Consider the following 14,170-nt stretch of genomic DNA (forward strand, 5'->3'; position numbering starts at 1 on the left):
AGAAACTAGAATACACATTCTACTCAAGTCCACATGGTCAAGCCCACATCCTTAAGGATAGACTATATGTTAGGCCACAAGACAGCATCAGCAAATTCAAGAGCATTGAAATCATCCCAAGCATCTTCTCAGACCACAGTGGAATTAAACTAACACTTAACAATCAACAAAAAGATTAGTAATAGTCCCAAAATGTGGAAGCTCAACAGTACACTACTAAATAACTACTGGGTCAAAGAGAAAATAAAGGAAGAAATCAAAATGTTACGAGAGTCCAATGAAAATGAAGATACAAGCTATCAAAATATTTGGGACACAGCTAAGGTCCCAAAGTTCATAGCCATACAAGCACACATTAGGAAACAAGAAAAAGCACAAATAAACAGCCTGATTGCACATCTTAAAAACCCAGAAGAAGAACAACAAAGGAACCTTAAAGTAACCAGAAGGACAGAAATCACTAAAGTTAGGGCAGAACTAAATAACATTGAAAATAAGAAAACCATACAAAAAATCAATGAAAGTAAATGTTGGTTCTTCAGAAGAGTGAACAAAATCGACAAACCTTTAGCCAGACTCACAAAACAAAAAAGGGAGAAGACCCAAATAAATTGGATCATAAGTGAAAGAGGAGCTATCAGAACAGACATTGCAGATATTTATTCAACATATCATGTGAGGCTTCTATGAACAACTATATGCCACCAAGCTAGAGGATCTGGAAGAAATGGACGATTTCCTAGATACTTACAAACTTCCAAAATTAAATAAAGAGGAACTAGATAATATGAACAGGCCCATCAGCCAACAAAATTGAAACAGTTATCAAAAACCTTCCCAAGAATAAAAGTCCTGGGCCAGATGGTTTTACAAATGAATTCTATGAAACCTTCAAGGAAGAGTTAATACTTCTGCTTTTAAAAGTCCTCCAGAAGTGGGTCGGGCAGTAGCACAGCAGGTTAAGCGCACATGACGCCAAGCGCAAGGACTTGCGTAAGGATCCCGGTTCGAGCTTCTGGCTCCCGACCTGCAGGGGGATCACTTCACAGGTGGTGAAGCAAGTCTCCAGGTGTCTATCTTTGTCTCCCATCTCTATCTTCCCCTCCTCTCTCGCTTTCTCTCTGTCCTATCCAACAACAACATCATCAATAACAAAAATAAGAACAACGGATAAAACAACCAGGGCAACAAAAGGGGAAATATGAGAGAATGCTGTGAAGTGATGTTCATTTCACTGCCTTTAATCACTCTTTGAGATAAAGAGCTTGGCCCAGTTTTCCAAATAAACTCATATCTGAGGTCACAGAGCTTCAAGTCCCAGCACAACTATGAGCCAGAGCTCTTAGGAGCAGGACTCTGGTCTAAAACATTTAAATTCTAATTAATGTTTTTTTTTTTTTTTTACTTATTCCAGAACAAATCTCCTCCCATAATCCACAGTGCTTTCCCATTGGTGGATTAAGATCAGAAACCTGACAAAGATGCAGCAATCCAGGTTCTGATTCATTGTTGAGTGACCTGAGACACTCAGACAGATGGAGATAAGTGATGTGAGTTCTGGCCGCATCTCTGTCCCCTCCTACTCTGCCCCTTCGCAGCAAAGCCCAGCTTGGGTGTCCTTGCTATAGGTGCAGGGTGTGGGGGGTCAGGTCACTCAGTGTGCTCCTCAGGGTCCCTGTAGAGAGCAGGCCTCCAGACTCTGTCCCATAGCCATCTACTCTCTGCAAAGTTGCCATCAAGGCCACAGCCAGGCTGTGCAGGTAGGTGGACAAGGAGGCCCACAGGCTGGCGCAGACCACCCACAGGTGCCTTCAGGGGATGGAGGTCCTGTGGGAAGTGAGGGAACTGCTGAAGGGAGGCCAGGCCAGTGTCAAGTGGAAGGGACAGACGAGGTCAGTGCTGCAGGGGAAGTGGCAGCACAGTGCTCGGGGAAAGTGGCCTGTGGACAGTCCTCTCTGTCCTGTGTGACTTTGCAGAGCAGAGGCAGGAAGTGGGTCTCTGTGTCTACCTGTTGTCTTTCTGTCCCTCTTCACATCAGTGAGATTGTCAGAGGCTGTACCCCATGGTCTGACCCTTAACCTTGGACCTGCCTGACCCCAAATGAGGACCAGCAGGGTTCTTTGGAGTATAGGTGGCCCGTGGCAATGCACTCAGCAGGGGCCCCACCCGGCACTCCTGTCCACCCACCCACAGCACCCCCACAGCAGTTGCTCACCCAGCAGCCCCCGTAGGGCTCCTGCAGTGGGCACAGCAGTCTTCTGGGGCCCAGCCCAGAACCAAGCAGCAGGCAGCTCAGTTTTTCCAGTAATGCCACTTCCAGCCAAGCAGGCACCCAGGCCCAAAATAGCCATCAGGTGACACAGATGGCTCCACCCTGCTGGCCCTGAGCAGGCAGCTGGACTGTAGGGGATGCGTCTTCAGGCAAGCAGGGCCGCAGCTGGGCACCATGAGCTCCCTGCGTGCCCTTTCCGCTGCAGCGCTGGTGTCCCAGCCCGAGCAGGCTCTACAGGCCCTGGACAATGTGGTCTACAGCCTCTACCCACTGCTCTTCAAGGCCAGCTACCAGCTGGAGCAGCCAGAGCTGGTGGCCACCCTGCTGGAGCGCTGGCCCCTGCCTGAGTTCCGGTTGGACAGCCTGCTGGGACCGAGTCCCGAGCAGCCCCAGGATTTGCGGGACAGAGCGTGTCGAGTCTGTCTTCAGGCCTGCATGCAGGGCCTGGCAGACAACGTGCGGGGTGGGGGGCCGGGGTGGCTGCGGGTGGCTGACCTCACAGGCCTGCGGGATGTGCAGCTCCAGTGTTGTCCTTGCGGGCAGCCGCTAGGCCGCTGGGGCCGCACAGAGCTGCTAGCCAAGACCTGCTCTGGGCTACAAGTGGGGCTCCCTGTGGCTGGCCGCCCCATCCAGGTCTGCACTGACCTCTTTGTCACCGACGGCAACTTCGAGGTGGTGGTGGGGGCGTTGAGCCTGGGGGACAAGGTCCCCCTGCGCCTGCAATGTGTGTCCCTGCGGGCAGACAGCCTGGCGCCCGCACAGCTGCTACAGGTGCTGAGTCTGGTGGGCCCCGGGGGACTGCGGCGCCTGGAGGTGGTGCACAACGTGCGGCTGCATGCTGGTCACGTGCAGCGGCTGCTGGCCCTGGGCCTCCCCCAGCTGACCGCACTCACGCTGCCCGCCAAAGCCTTCGACCCACCCCCCTCGAGCTCCCCGGCCCCTGGTGGCAGGGACCCCCTGCTCTGCTCCATCGCCCAGGAGCTGAGCCACATGAGCCAGCTGACAGAGCTGAGTATGGCTTTCTCCACACTGACGGGGAGGATCCAGACGCTGCTCAGGTCAGTCCACAGTGTGCCCCGGAAACTGCACCCAAAGGGACACAGGGAGACCCAGAGACGTACCCCAAGATAGACCTGGTCCCCTGGGTAGTCCTGGGCCCCGAGACAGACAGACAGGCAGACCTGGGTCCCAAGACAGACAGGCAGACCTGGGTCCCAAGACAGACAGGCAGACCTGGGCCCCAAGACAGACAGACAGACAGGCAGACCTGGGCCCCAAGACAGACAGACAGAGAGACAGGCAGACCTGGGCCCCAAGACAGACAGACAGACAGGCAGACCTGGGCCCCAAGACAGACAGACAGACAGGCAGACCTGGGCCCTGAGACAGACAGACAGACAGGCAGACCTGGGCCCCAAGACAGACAGGCAGTCCTGGGCCCTGAGACAGACAGACAGACAGACAGGCCTGGGCCCCGAGACAGACAGAGAGACAGGCAGCAGCCTTACCACTTCCCTTCACAGGGGGTGGGAGGACACATGCCCCGTGGACCCAGGAGATGGGCCAGTCAGCGCTGGGGCCAAGCTGCTCTTTATCCAGCGGAAGCCTCACTGCCAGCTACACATGGCTTGGAAGGGCATGGCTGCACCCAGTGAGGCTTCCCCCACGAGTGCCTCAGTCTGAATCATGTGCCAACATCACTTTTCACAGAGCATCCATTTGACTCGTTCACTGTTTCCAAGCTGAGACCCCACTTGGATCTCAGGCTGGACGAGGCAGGAGGCAGGGCCACGATAGGCCCAGTTTCTGCCGGGAATCTCATCACACGGTTCTTTGCCCTCAGCCCCCTGCAGACGCCCCTGAGAGCTCTGGACCTGGCCAACTGTGCCCTGAGCCACACCGACATGGCCTTCCTGGCCAGCTGTGCCCATGCCGCTCACCTGGAGGTGCTGGACCTCAGCGGGCACAGTCTGTTCCACCTGTTCCCCGCCAGCTTCTCTAGGCTACTGGGCCGGGCGGCCCCCACTCTGCGGGTCCTCACGTTGGAGGAGTGTGGCCTGGAGGATGGACACGTGGGCATGCTGGTGGCTGCCCTGGGCCCCTGCTGTCGGCTCCAGGAGCTGCGCTTCCTGGGAAACCCCCTGTCCGCCCGGGCCCTGGGGCACCTCTTCTCGGCACTGGCCGAGCTGCCACAGCTGCGGAGCGTGGAGTTCCCAGTACCCAAGGACTGCTTCGCAGAGGGCACTGCCTACCCCCAGGATGAAATGGCCTTGTCCAGATTTGACCGGGAGAGGTACGCCACCATCGCCCGGGACCTCCGGGCTGTGCTGCTACAAGCAGGCCGTGAAGACATCCAGGTCTCCACGCCGCTCTTGGGCAGTTTCGACCCAGACATTCAAGAAACAAGCCATGAACTGGGAGTGTTCTTGCTTCAGGCCTTCAAAACCGCCCTGGAGAAGTTTTCCAGAGCACTGAAGCAGATGGAGTAGGGGCCATGGGAGGAGGGAGGGGTCAGCCTTTTTGCGGGGGGGGGGGGCACTCACACACCTGGAAGAGCTGCAGGTGTCTCGGGGCCTAGATGCATGTGGTCTCTGTTTAAATGCACGTGAACTCCATCCTGCACACTGTGGAAGGCCTTTGGCTGTGAATGCAAATGTGAACCTGGCTCTGTTCTGCTTGTAGGGAGTGTGAAGCTGCTGCCATTGGACTCCCTGCATTGTCACTGAGGGAAAGAATAGTACTGGGGATCCTACCCTACCCCCAGTCCAATACCACCTGGATGCTAGACCAGTGCGGCCCTAGCCTAGGGGTCTCTAGGAAGTGGTCATGATGGGGCAGGATGCCTGTGGGTGTGGCACACACCAAGATCTGATTTGTGCAAAGGGAAAGCTGAGTAAATCATAGTAAGCACAGGTGACTGCTGTGTGGAATCACTTCAGTGCAAACAAGAACTCTACAGATTTGTGCATTTCAAACTTTTCTCAAGATAGAAGCCTTAGCTTGCTGTGGCCAAACCCCCCTGCCCTACGGGACTGGCCTCCGCTCCAATTCCCTGCAACCTCTCCCCATGAAGCTCCTGTGCCTGCAGGCATGTCTCCCCAAGGCACCCCCCCAGGTGCCCCCGCCAAGTGTGCCCCCTTTCTTCCCACAAAGGGCATGTTTGGGTGCGGGCCTCCAGCTGAGAGCACCCAGGTCAGCCTGTGAGGAAGGCAGCACCCTTCCCACCAGGTCTAGGGGCTGAGCAGCAGGGCTAGGTATCCTGGGCCAAGTCTCTGCTCCTCACGAGGAGTTTGCTCCTGCCGGAGCACTTGAAAACAGCCTTGGGTCACCTGGGAAGGATTCTGACAGCAAAGCAACCTCACCACTGTGTCTGTTTCCTAGCAACAAGGTTCCAGGACTCCAGGACAGAGAAGCCAGATGCTAGGGTGTCCAGACCTGTGGTTGGGGGTGGTTATTGCTGCTGGAAAAAGTTCAGAGACCCCGCCCTGAAAGGACACATGTGGAGACCTCCTGTGTCATTGCAGCGACCCACGCCAACCCACAACTCAGGCCACCCTGCTCTGGCGTGGAGAGGCGTGGCCAGGCCCAGGAGAGCTGTACTTTTTCTTTTTTTAATTATCTTTTTATTTATTGGATAGAGATAGCCAGATATTGAGGGAAAAGGGGAGACAGAGATGGAGAGAAACAGAGACACTTGCAGCCCTGCTTCACCACTTGTGAACCTCTCCCCCTGCAGGTGGGGGCCGGGGCTTGAACCCAGGTCCTTGCGCACTATAACATGTGTTCCACCGCCCGACCCCGAGAGCCGTACTTCTGCGTGGCTCACACACAGCAGCTGCCACAGTGGGGCAAGTGGGAGGCGGCTCACCTCCTGGAGTGCTCTCCCTCTAGCAAAAAGAAAAGAAAACATGACTGGGAGTGGTGGAGTCGTGCAGCTGTGGAGTCCCAGTGATAACCCTGGTGACAAGAAGAATGAAAACGGCACATGGCAGGTCAGCTGCAACCTCCTGGTGAAGCTGAGGGCCAAGCATCTGCCCGAACCCCTCTTCCCAGGGGTCAGAGGGCAATGGAAGGGTCCTAAGGAGGACCACCTCCCAGACACCAGGAGACTGCCATCTGGACACTGAAGCCATCCAGACACCAGATGTTGCCTGCACACTGGGGGGGGGGGAGTGGCATTTAGATATGAAGGCCAAAATCTGGACACAAGCCTTTCTGACAGTGGGGCCACCTCTGCACCCCGCAGTCTCTGTAGTGGACAAACCACACAGCTCCTCTGGGGACACAACAGTGCTCGGGAGGCCAGCCATCCTGGTGCCGACTCAGAGGCCTCCACTAGGTCCTTCTTACCAAGGGCTCTTGCTCCAGAAGATTCTTTGCTTGGAGATCAGGAGCAGCCAGTCAAGATTATTAGGGCTGCTTTAGCCCAGTGGAGACAGTAGGAATCAGTGAAAGCCCCTTTCTCTCGCCTTACTGTGAAAAGATGATCTTAGCAATCAAAGGCTTCAAAGCCATCAGCACAGAAATACTGTTACAAATTTAATCAGATACAACTTCTCTTCAAAAGCATATACCATTTAGTAGATTTTCTTCAGTCTTAAGAGAAATAAATAAAATATATGTGTATCTCCATGGATTTTATTTAACAAAGGGGAAAGGCATATTCACCAGGTTATATTTCAGAACCATCTGCTTTTGGCCAATCATATGCCTTCTAACTTTATTTAAAAATTAACACAGTAAGCAACATTAGAGAGTGACCTCCAGCCACCAGTAGCCCTTCCTGCATAAGCTTCTTCACCCACAGCTATCTGATGCCCCGAAACGGTGCAAACACACCACAGAGCAGTGGCTCCTTCTCACTTGGGGAGACAGGGCTTCTTCCGGGATGAGACTTCCTCAGCCAGCAGGTACACACCCACAAGAAACATGACTGGTAAACACCAAGAATAAAAGAAGCAGGTGGTGCTTCTGTAAGCTGATCTGTCGGCCCCGCTGGTCGCTGGTCAGGACTCACTGGAAGACGCAGGCCAAAAAAGCACAGCTCTACAGGGCCTGTTCCCTTTCTTAGTTCTGAGTTCGCTTTCATTCACAAACGTTCTATTATGCCTTTGCTCAGATGTTTTGGTGCATCTGAGTCATCAAGTGGATCGGACAGTGTATCACCATCACAAACCTAGTAAGATCAGTTTGTATGGATGGCACCAAGCTAAAACTCACTAATCTAGGAGACTTGTGCAAACACAGGACAGTCTGACAGCTCCTTCCGTTAACTCCCATCTTCCTAATTCCAGTGTGGACCCAGGACTGCACTGATATGAATCAGCTGACTACATCTGTCAGCCATTCCAGGCTCAGCATGCTGGGCACTAGGACAGAACTGATGGTCATTCACCTGGATAATCATTCACCTTGGAACTCACTTACTAAGTGGGTGGTTGTGTTTTCAAGAGAAACACACTCTGGTTTATCTGAGAATATGTGGCAGAACAGCTCTTCAACAAAAGGGTGAAGCCCACCAGGTCACACAGCAGCTGGGAAACTAATCGAGATTCACCTGGAGAAACTGTGTTTGCTCAGACTGAGGGCTGGCAGTACAGGAGACAGACGTGCCACAGGGAAACAGCAGCTCCGGACAGTGCAGGAGTGCTCAGCCAAGTAGGTCCACAGCTACCCTGGGGGACCTAGGCTCGCAGCAAGCCCCCCTCCTGTCTCTAAGGTTAAACATTGGTCAGCATGGGTTATGCAAGGCCAGTGCCAGTCTGCTCTAATGGCCACCACCCTAGTGGTTCCGGGGCAAGCTGCTTGGATCACTCAGTATCACCCTGTGACCCAGAGTGGGACCACTGTCCTCAGTTTCGGCCCTGCTCAGGAAATCCCACGAGACATGGTCAGGCTAGAGAGCACCCCCACAAGCGAGCAAACAAGGCCACCCTGCATGACCTTGGAACAGCCCAGTGCCAGCCTTCGGGTGGGGGCCGCATCTGAGGAGCAGCCCAGCTTGGCAACATCGCACGTGCTCTTGTGACTCGCGGGTGTGAGGGTGGTGGAGAGAGAGCCCGGTCTTCTCACTGCACTGGCCACGCAGCCTCCCCCACACCATCTCGGCTGTGATCACAGCTGTGTGCCGAGTCCCAGAGACCAGACCAGCAAACCGAGGGGTGGTCTCGGGGACCCCACACCAGTGGGTGGCAGCGCAAGGTGCACAGTCAGGTGCGGACGGCATGCATCAAGTGCACAAAGCACAGCGAACGTGGATTTCTGTGGGTGCTGTGGCAAGTGGGGCCATGGGATCTGCTTACCTTCTATTGTGGTAAAACTAAAAACAAACTCTGTAAAAGCTTTCTGTGGAACTGAAAGCATTCCACACAGAGGCACCGCTCCTCATGGCAGACACCCTCCACCATGTGGCCCTGGACACAGACGCTGGCCAAGAGCCAGCGTGTGCCCAAGGCTAACTGGAGGCCACCCCTGCTTCCCTGGGGCGACACTGTCCAGAATGTTGCCCGGCCATAGTGCTCCTTGCTCATGTCATCTGTCAGGCTATCTTCCCACTATCTACAACATGCACATTTAATTTGGGGAGCGAGGAAAGAGCTCAAAAAAATGGAATTTGAGAGTGACAAAAGCAGAAGTTTACTTATGGTGAGATCAGTACTAAGTTAGACTCTCCTAAGAACAAGGTCATCGGGCTCTGCTCAGACGACGCAAAGAACACTCGCGTGAGTCTGCACCCCAAGTCTGCGCCTCATGTACACCCTGCAGTTGCTGGGCACGGGAACCCTGGTCTGGGGCCAACGTCCTTCCGTGCTGGAGCCATGGGGCCAGGGGTATGGCACACACACACCACCGCCGTGGGGACAGAGGATGCTGCCAGGGCTGCCTGACCCAGAGCGCCAGACTCACTTTGCCAGTGAGGGGAGGTACGGCACACAGAGGCCACACGGGCAGGGCCAGGGAACACTGACAGCGCAGGTCACCATGGCTGCCCAGCCTAGAGCCCCGCCTCATGTCCACCTCCTCTTACTTTTCCATCAGGGCTTTCTCCACCCGCTGAAACTTCCTTAGCTCGACAGCGAGCTCCCAGTACTTGAGGTACAGCCACATAAGCCTGCCATTCCGGCGCCGGTCGGTGTTCCAGAAGTCCCCGCAGTGCGTGTCGTGTTTAAAGATGTCGGCCAGGCCCGCCGCCATCCCCAGGTCGGCAGCGAGCGGGTCGGTGGACACGCGGGCCAGGAGGCTCCTCTCGAGGTCCAGTCGTCGGTGCCGGGGCAGCAGCAGGCTGCAGTAGATGCTCTGGCGCTGCACCAGCGCCTCCTCGTACTCCCGCAGCAGGAGCCGGGCTCTCCTCTGCCAGTCCTCCTCCTTGCCCAGGCAGCGCAGGTAGGCGCTCCGCAAGGGCTGCTTCCTCTCCTGCAGGACCTGGGCCCGCTCCTGCTCCAGAAGCTTCTTTTCTTCCACCAGCTTGCGCCCCTGTGAGATAAGGGCTTCTCGGTAACTGGCTGTTCTGTTTTGCTCCTTTTCCAGTTCCAGAGACAACTGGGCCACGGAACGCTGGCTTTCTGCAATCACGGTGCGGTACTTAGCCTCGAGGTCCCGCTGGAAGGCGGCAGTTCTCTGGCAGTATGCTGCTCTCTCCTTTTCTATTTCTTTTTGGGACTCTCTAGACCAGATCCAACCTGGGATAAATAAAGGCACATTTTAAAAAGTCATAACTATAACTCCATCATCTTTATTTACAGAAAGCATCTAAAACAAAAGAGGACAGTGTTCCCACAAAAGCCCCAGAGGATAAAAGAGCAGTACACTGAAACTTGCTGCTGTTTGGGTTTGAGGGCTGGGCAGGCTGCAGCTCGCCAGATGCTCGCTCGTGTCTGAGCTTCAGAAGTCCCAAGTTCAATTCTGGCTCCACTGTAAGCCAACATTTAATGTGGGGAGCGAGGAAAGAACTCAAGAAAATGGAATTTGGGAGTGACAAAATCAGAAGTTTACTTATGGTGAGATCAGTACTAAGTTAGACTCCCCTAAGAACAAGGTCATCGGGCTCTGCTCAGACGACGCAAAGAACACTCGCGTGAGTCTGCACCCCAAGTCTGCGCCTCATGTACACCCTGCAGTTGCCGGGCACGGGAACCCTGGTCTGCCCCTGAAAATTATCTAATATTTAACACTGTCATCTTAAAATCAGACAAGTGTCCACAAGAAAGGCACGAGTTCCCTTCCTGTCTGGGTGCTCAGCCAGCCTGCTGCTGCCCACCTGGCTACAGTGCACCCACAGCACTGGCCAGGTTTAAACACGGGCAGGGGGTCACAGGGCTGAGACAGGCACACCAGCACACGGCCCAGGTCTGAGAAGCCCACCCAGAGTGAGAAGTCTGTTCTCCAGACGTGGCTTGGTTCCCTTACCCCAGAGGAGAGTACGGAGGCAGGAGCAACTTCCACCTGCTCACAAGCTGAGTATCAGACCTCAGGCCTCTGTGCGTGAAGAAGCCCACGTCCCCAAGTCTGAGGACAGGCCTGCAGAGAGCCCCGACCCATCCATCCAACAGATCAGGAGCCTGAGCTTCAGAAGCCAAAGGTCAGGCCAGCAAGTCAGCTCACGAGGACGGTACACCTGCTTTGCAATGTGCCCACCCAGGTTCAAGTCCAGCTCCCAACATACTGGTGGGAGCTGTGATGCTGTGGTGCTGTGGCCCTCTTTCTAGCTATTTGAAAAACTGACCTGAAGCCATGAAGTCCCACTGATGAAAAACAAAACCAAACAAACAAAAACCAAAGCTATAGCCATATGGTGATCCTCTCTGGTGATGGGAGACCCCTGCACATCAGGTCATACCGTTCAAAAAAGATCTACAAGCGGGGCAGGGGAAGCACATAACAGCCATTATGCAAAGAAACTTTCACACCTGAGAATGCAAAAAGCTCCATATTCAACCCCCACTCTACCATAAGCTAGGCCTGAGCAGTACTCTGGTTAAAAAAAAAAAAAAAAAAAAAGGAAAGGAAAGAAGAAAAAAAAGAAAAATGAAAGAAAAAAAGAAACTAATTACCAAAGTGAAAACAACTTTATCAAGTGGCCAGCCCAGCTCCACTGCACTGCAGAAGGTCTCAGTGCTCTGGTCTCCCTCTCCCTCTTTAATTTATATTTATTTATTATTGGATAGAGACAGAGATAAACTGAGTGACTTCTTTCTTTCGCCCAAGTCATCTCTAGTTTTTCTAGTCTTTCCTAACAACTTTCACTTTTAAGTTCTTACTCTCTTGGGCTTTCGAAACAATGTTTTTGATCTTGAGAAGGCTTAAGGAACAGTTTATCTGTTCTTCTTGTTTAATCTTGCTTAGGAAAGGCGATTCGGTCACTTCCAACTTTCTTATAAAGATTCTCCAAGAAAATGTCAGCCTATGACTGTGATAGTGCAACATAACTGCCCCACTCCAGACTGCAGATGGACAGAAGGACGCTGATAAGCACTGCCGGCCTCCCCTGGCTCTTCTGCTCCAGCTGAGGGTCCAGGCCTGAAAAGAGCATCACCTGAGGGCAACTTCTGTTTTCTTGTTCAGCTACTTACTTTGGAGAGCAGAGATAAAGTTCAATAATAGAACTAACACTGGACGTGAATCCCAGTACCCAAACAAACCAGAACAAATATTTAGGTTCTCATATTTTAAAATGCAACCAAGGAAGTTGGGCGGTAGCGCAGCGGGTTAAGCGCACATGGTGCAAGGTGCAAGGATCCCGGTTTGAGACCCTGGCTCCCCACCTGCAGGGGAGTCGCTTCACAGGCGGTGAAGCAGGTCTGCAGGTTGTCTTTCTCTCCCCCTCTCTGTCTTCCTCTCCTTTCTCCATTTCTCTCTGTCCTATCCAACGACGACGACACCAATAACAACTACAACAATAAAACAACACGGGCAACAAAAGGGAATAAATAAATAAATATAAAAAAAATTAAAATGCAACCAAAATTGTCTCTCAGGGACAGGAAAACTGAGGCCTGGAGGGCTGGTCACCTGCCTGTCTCTGTCTGGGATAAAACCAGGATGGACACCTGCATCAGGCAGGCTCAAGACTGGGGTCACTAAACTTCACACTTTCAATCCATAAAATGTATGTGAAAAAAACTGGGACTTACGAAAAGCAGCCAGTCCCAGCATGGGAACCAACAGGGCATAATTCCATCTGCTTCCATCACCCCCATCAGCTCTGTGGTTAGGCCGGATGTTCCAATTTGGGGGGTCATTTAAGTCGTTCATGGGGAGACAGACACCTTAAAGTAAATAAAAGTATTAGCCACACGGTGTGTTGCACCAAAGTAAAGGACTCTGGGGCGCTAGAACATGATGGTGGAGGAGGACCTAGGTGGGGGTTTAAGTGCTATGCAGAAAACTGAGATATGTTACACATGGACCAAACTACTACATTTTATTGGACTATAAACCATTAATCACCGCAATAAAGAAACAGAAAGTATTAGCCACATACAGGAAAAGAGGTACACCAGCTATATCACTATCATGACAGATTATGAATCACAGCCCATGTTATGGAGCTTTACCTTCTCAAATTCTCAAATCAGTACAGAACAAAACTCAGTCTTACATGGTCAAAAAAAAAGAACTTGAGCCAAAATCAACCCTCAGTCTAATCGGGGGAGCTCTTTAAATCCTAAAGAGCTGAAACAGCCAGAAGGCGGCGGCAAGCTTTCTGTCGACAAGTTTCCTGTCTACAGAGTGGACAGCAGATGCAAAGGGCAGCAGCTCAGTATGGGAAGCCTGCAGGGACGCAGGGGCAGTGCCATGGCCAGACATCCCGGGAGGGGGGCAAGGTGTGTGCAGTGCAGGGGGGACACCAGGTGCAGGGGCGGGTGTGTGCAGTGCAGGGAGCTGACACCAGGTGCAGGGCCACAGGGACAGGGGCGGGTGTGTGCAGTGCAGGGGGGGACACCAGGTGCAGGGCCACGGGGACAGGGGCGGGTGTGTGCAGTGCAGGGGGGACACCAGGTGCAGGGGCGGGTGTGTGCAGTGTGCAGGGAGCTGACACCAGGTGCAGGGCCACAGGGACAGGGGCGGGTGTGTGCATTGTGCAGGGAGCTGACACCATGTGCAGGGTCACGGGGACAGGGGCGGGTGTGTGCAGTGCAGGGGGGACACCATGTGCAAGGGCGGGTGTGTGCAGTGTAGGGGGGACACAGCGTTTGCTGCAGCGGGTGTCCTCTGAGCCGTCACTGCATTGCCAGCTCACCTCTCTGAGTGCCACCAACACAGACCACAGAAGAAACCCCGGCCCGGGCGAGAAAGGAATGGAGTTTTACTCTGAAGCTGCGCAATGGTCTTCATGCTGGAAACTGCACTTAACAACGCCAAGATCGTGGACAGCAGTGCCCGTGTGGTCTGGCCGTCAGGTGCGGACACCTGCAGCCACCGGGCCCGGCAGGTGTGATGGTCGGAGGGCCCTGGGGCCCGAGCCCCGCAGGCGTGTCCGGCTCAGCCTTGCGGACAAGGGGACGCGGTGCCCTCCCGCCGACCGGCCGGGGTCCTGGACCCGCTGCCCACCCACTCGGACCTCCAGTCCACCTCTGGCCCGGACCTAACCCGGCCCCAGCAGCCCGAACCCACACCTGACCCGGCCCGCGGCCCCGGCAGTCGGAGCACACACCTGAACCGGCTTAACCGCGAAGTCCGCGAGCTCTGCGCCGGCGGAAGGTATCGGTGCCAACGGCGCGGCCTGATGCGCAAGCGCAGTGCCCCTCTGTGCCGCCGCCCACCCAACCCCGTAGCGACTGCGCAGGCGCGGTGTCCTGGCCCGGCAACAACCCTCCGGGAGTGATGATTGCGCAGGCGCAATGCTTCCTCTCGGCGGCGACCCCACTCCCCACCCCACCCGGGCGGTGACTGCGCAGG

At 54.2% G+C, this 14,170-nt stretch overlaps 2 protein-coding genes across 2 annotated transcripts; one reads left to right on the forward strand and one right to left on the reverse strand.

Annotated features, from left to right (window-relative positions):
- Positions 1-2,397: 2,397 nt before the first annotated feature.
- On the forward strand, positions 2,398-4,953 carry LRRC14B (leucine rich repeat containing 14B). Its single transcript, XM_007520527.2, has 2 exons — positions 2,398-3,330; positions 4,116-4,953. The coding sequence occupies exons 1-2, from the start codon at positions 2,447-2,449 to the stop codon at positions 4,759-4,761; spliced, it is 1,530 nt and encodes a 509-aa protein (XP_007520589.1). The 5' UTR covers positions 2,398-2,446; the 3' UTR covers positions 4,762-4,953.
- Positions 4,954-6,890: 1,937 nt separating this feature from the next.
- CCDC127 (coiled-coil domain containing 127) lies at positions 6,891-13,850 on the reverse strand. The gene is made up of 3 exons (XM_060191061.1): positions 13,512-13,850; positions 12,403-12,537; positions 6,891-9,951 (listed from the first exon to the last, which is right to left on the reverse strand). The coding sequence occupies exons 2-3, from the start codon at positions 12,521-12,523 to the stop codon at positions 9,296-9,298; spliced, it is 777 nt and encodes a 258-aa protein (XP_060047044.1). The 5' UTR covers positions 12,524-12,537; positions 13,512-13,850; the 3' UTR covers positions 6,891-9,295.
- Positions 13,851-14,170: the final 320 nt, after the last annotated feature.

Source organism: Erinaceus europaeus, chromosome 5 (assembly GCF_950295315.1).
Source record: "Erinaceus europaeus chromosome 5, mEriEur2.1, whole genome shotgun sequence".
Taxonomy (NCBI): domain Eukaryota; kingdom Metazoa; phylum Chordata; class Mammalia; order Eulipotyphla; family Erinaceidae; genus Erinaceus; species Erinaceus europaeus.

Excerpts from the sequence above, each read along its gene's own strand:
- LRRC14B (XM_007520527.2), top strand. The coding sequence starts at position 2,447 with ATGAGCTCCCTGCGTGCCCTTTCCGCTGCAGCGCTGGTGTCCCAGCCC. Across the intron at positions 3,331-4,115 it reads AGGATCCAGACGCTGCTCAG|CCCCCTGCAGACGCCCCTGA; the intron begins GTCAGTCCACAG and ends CTTTGCCCTCAG.
- CCDC127 (XM_060191061.1), bottom strand. The coding sequence starts at position 12,523 with ATGAACGACTTAAATGACCCCCCAAATTGGAACATCCGGCCTAACCAC. Across the intron at positions 9,952-12,402 it reads GCTGGGACTGGCTGCTTTTC|GTTGGATCTGGTCTAGAGAG; the intron begins GTAAGTCCCAGT and ends TATTTATCCCAG.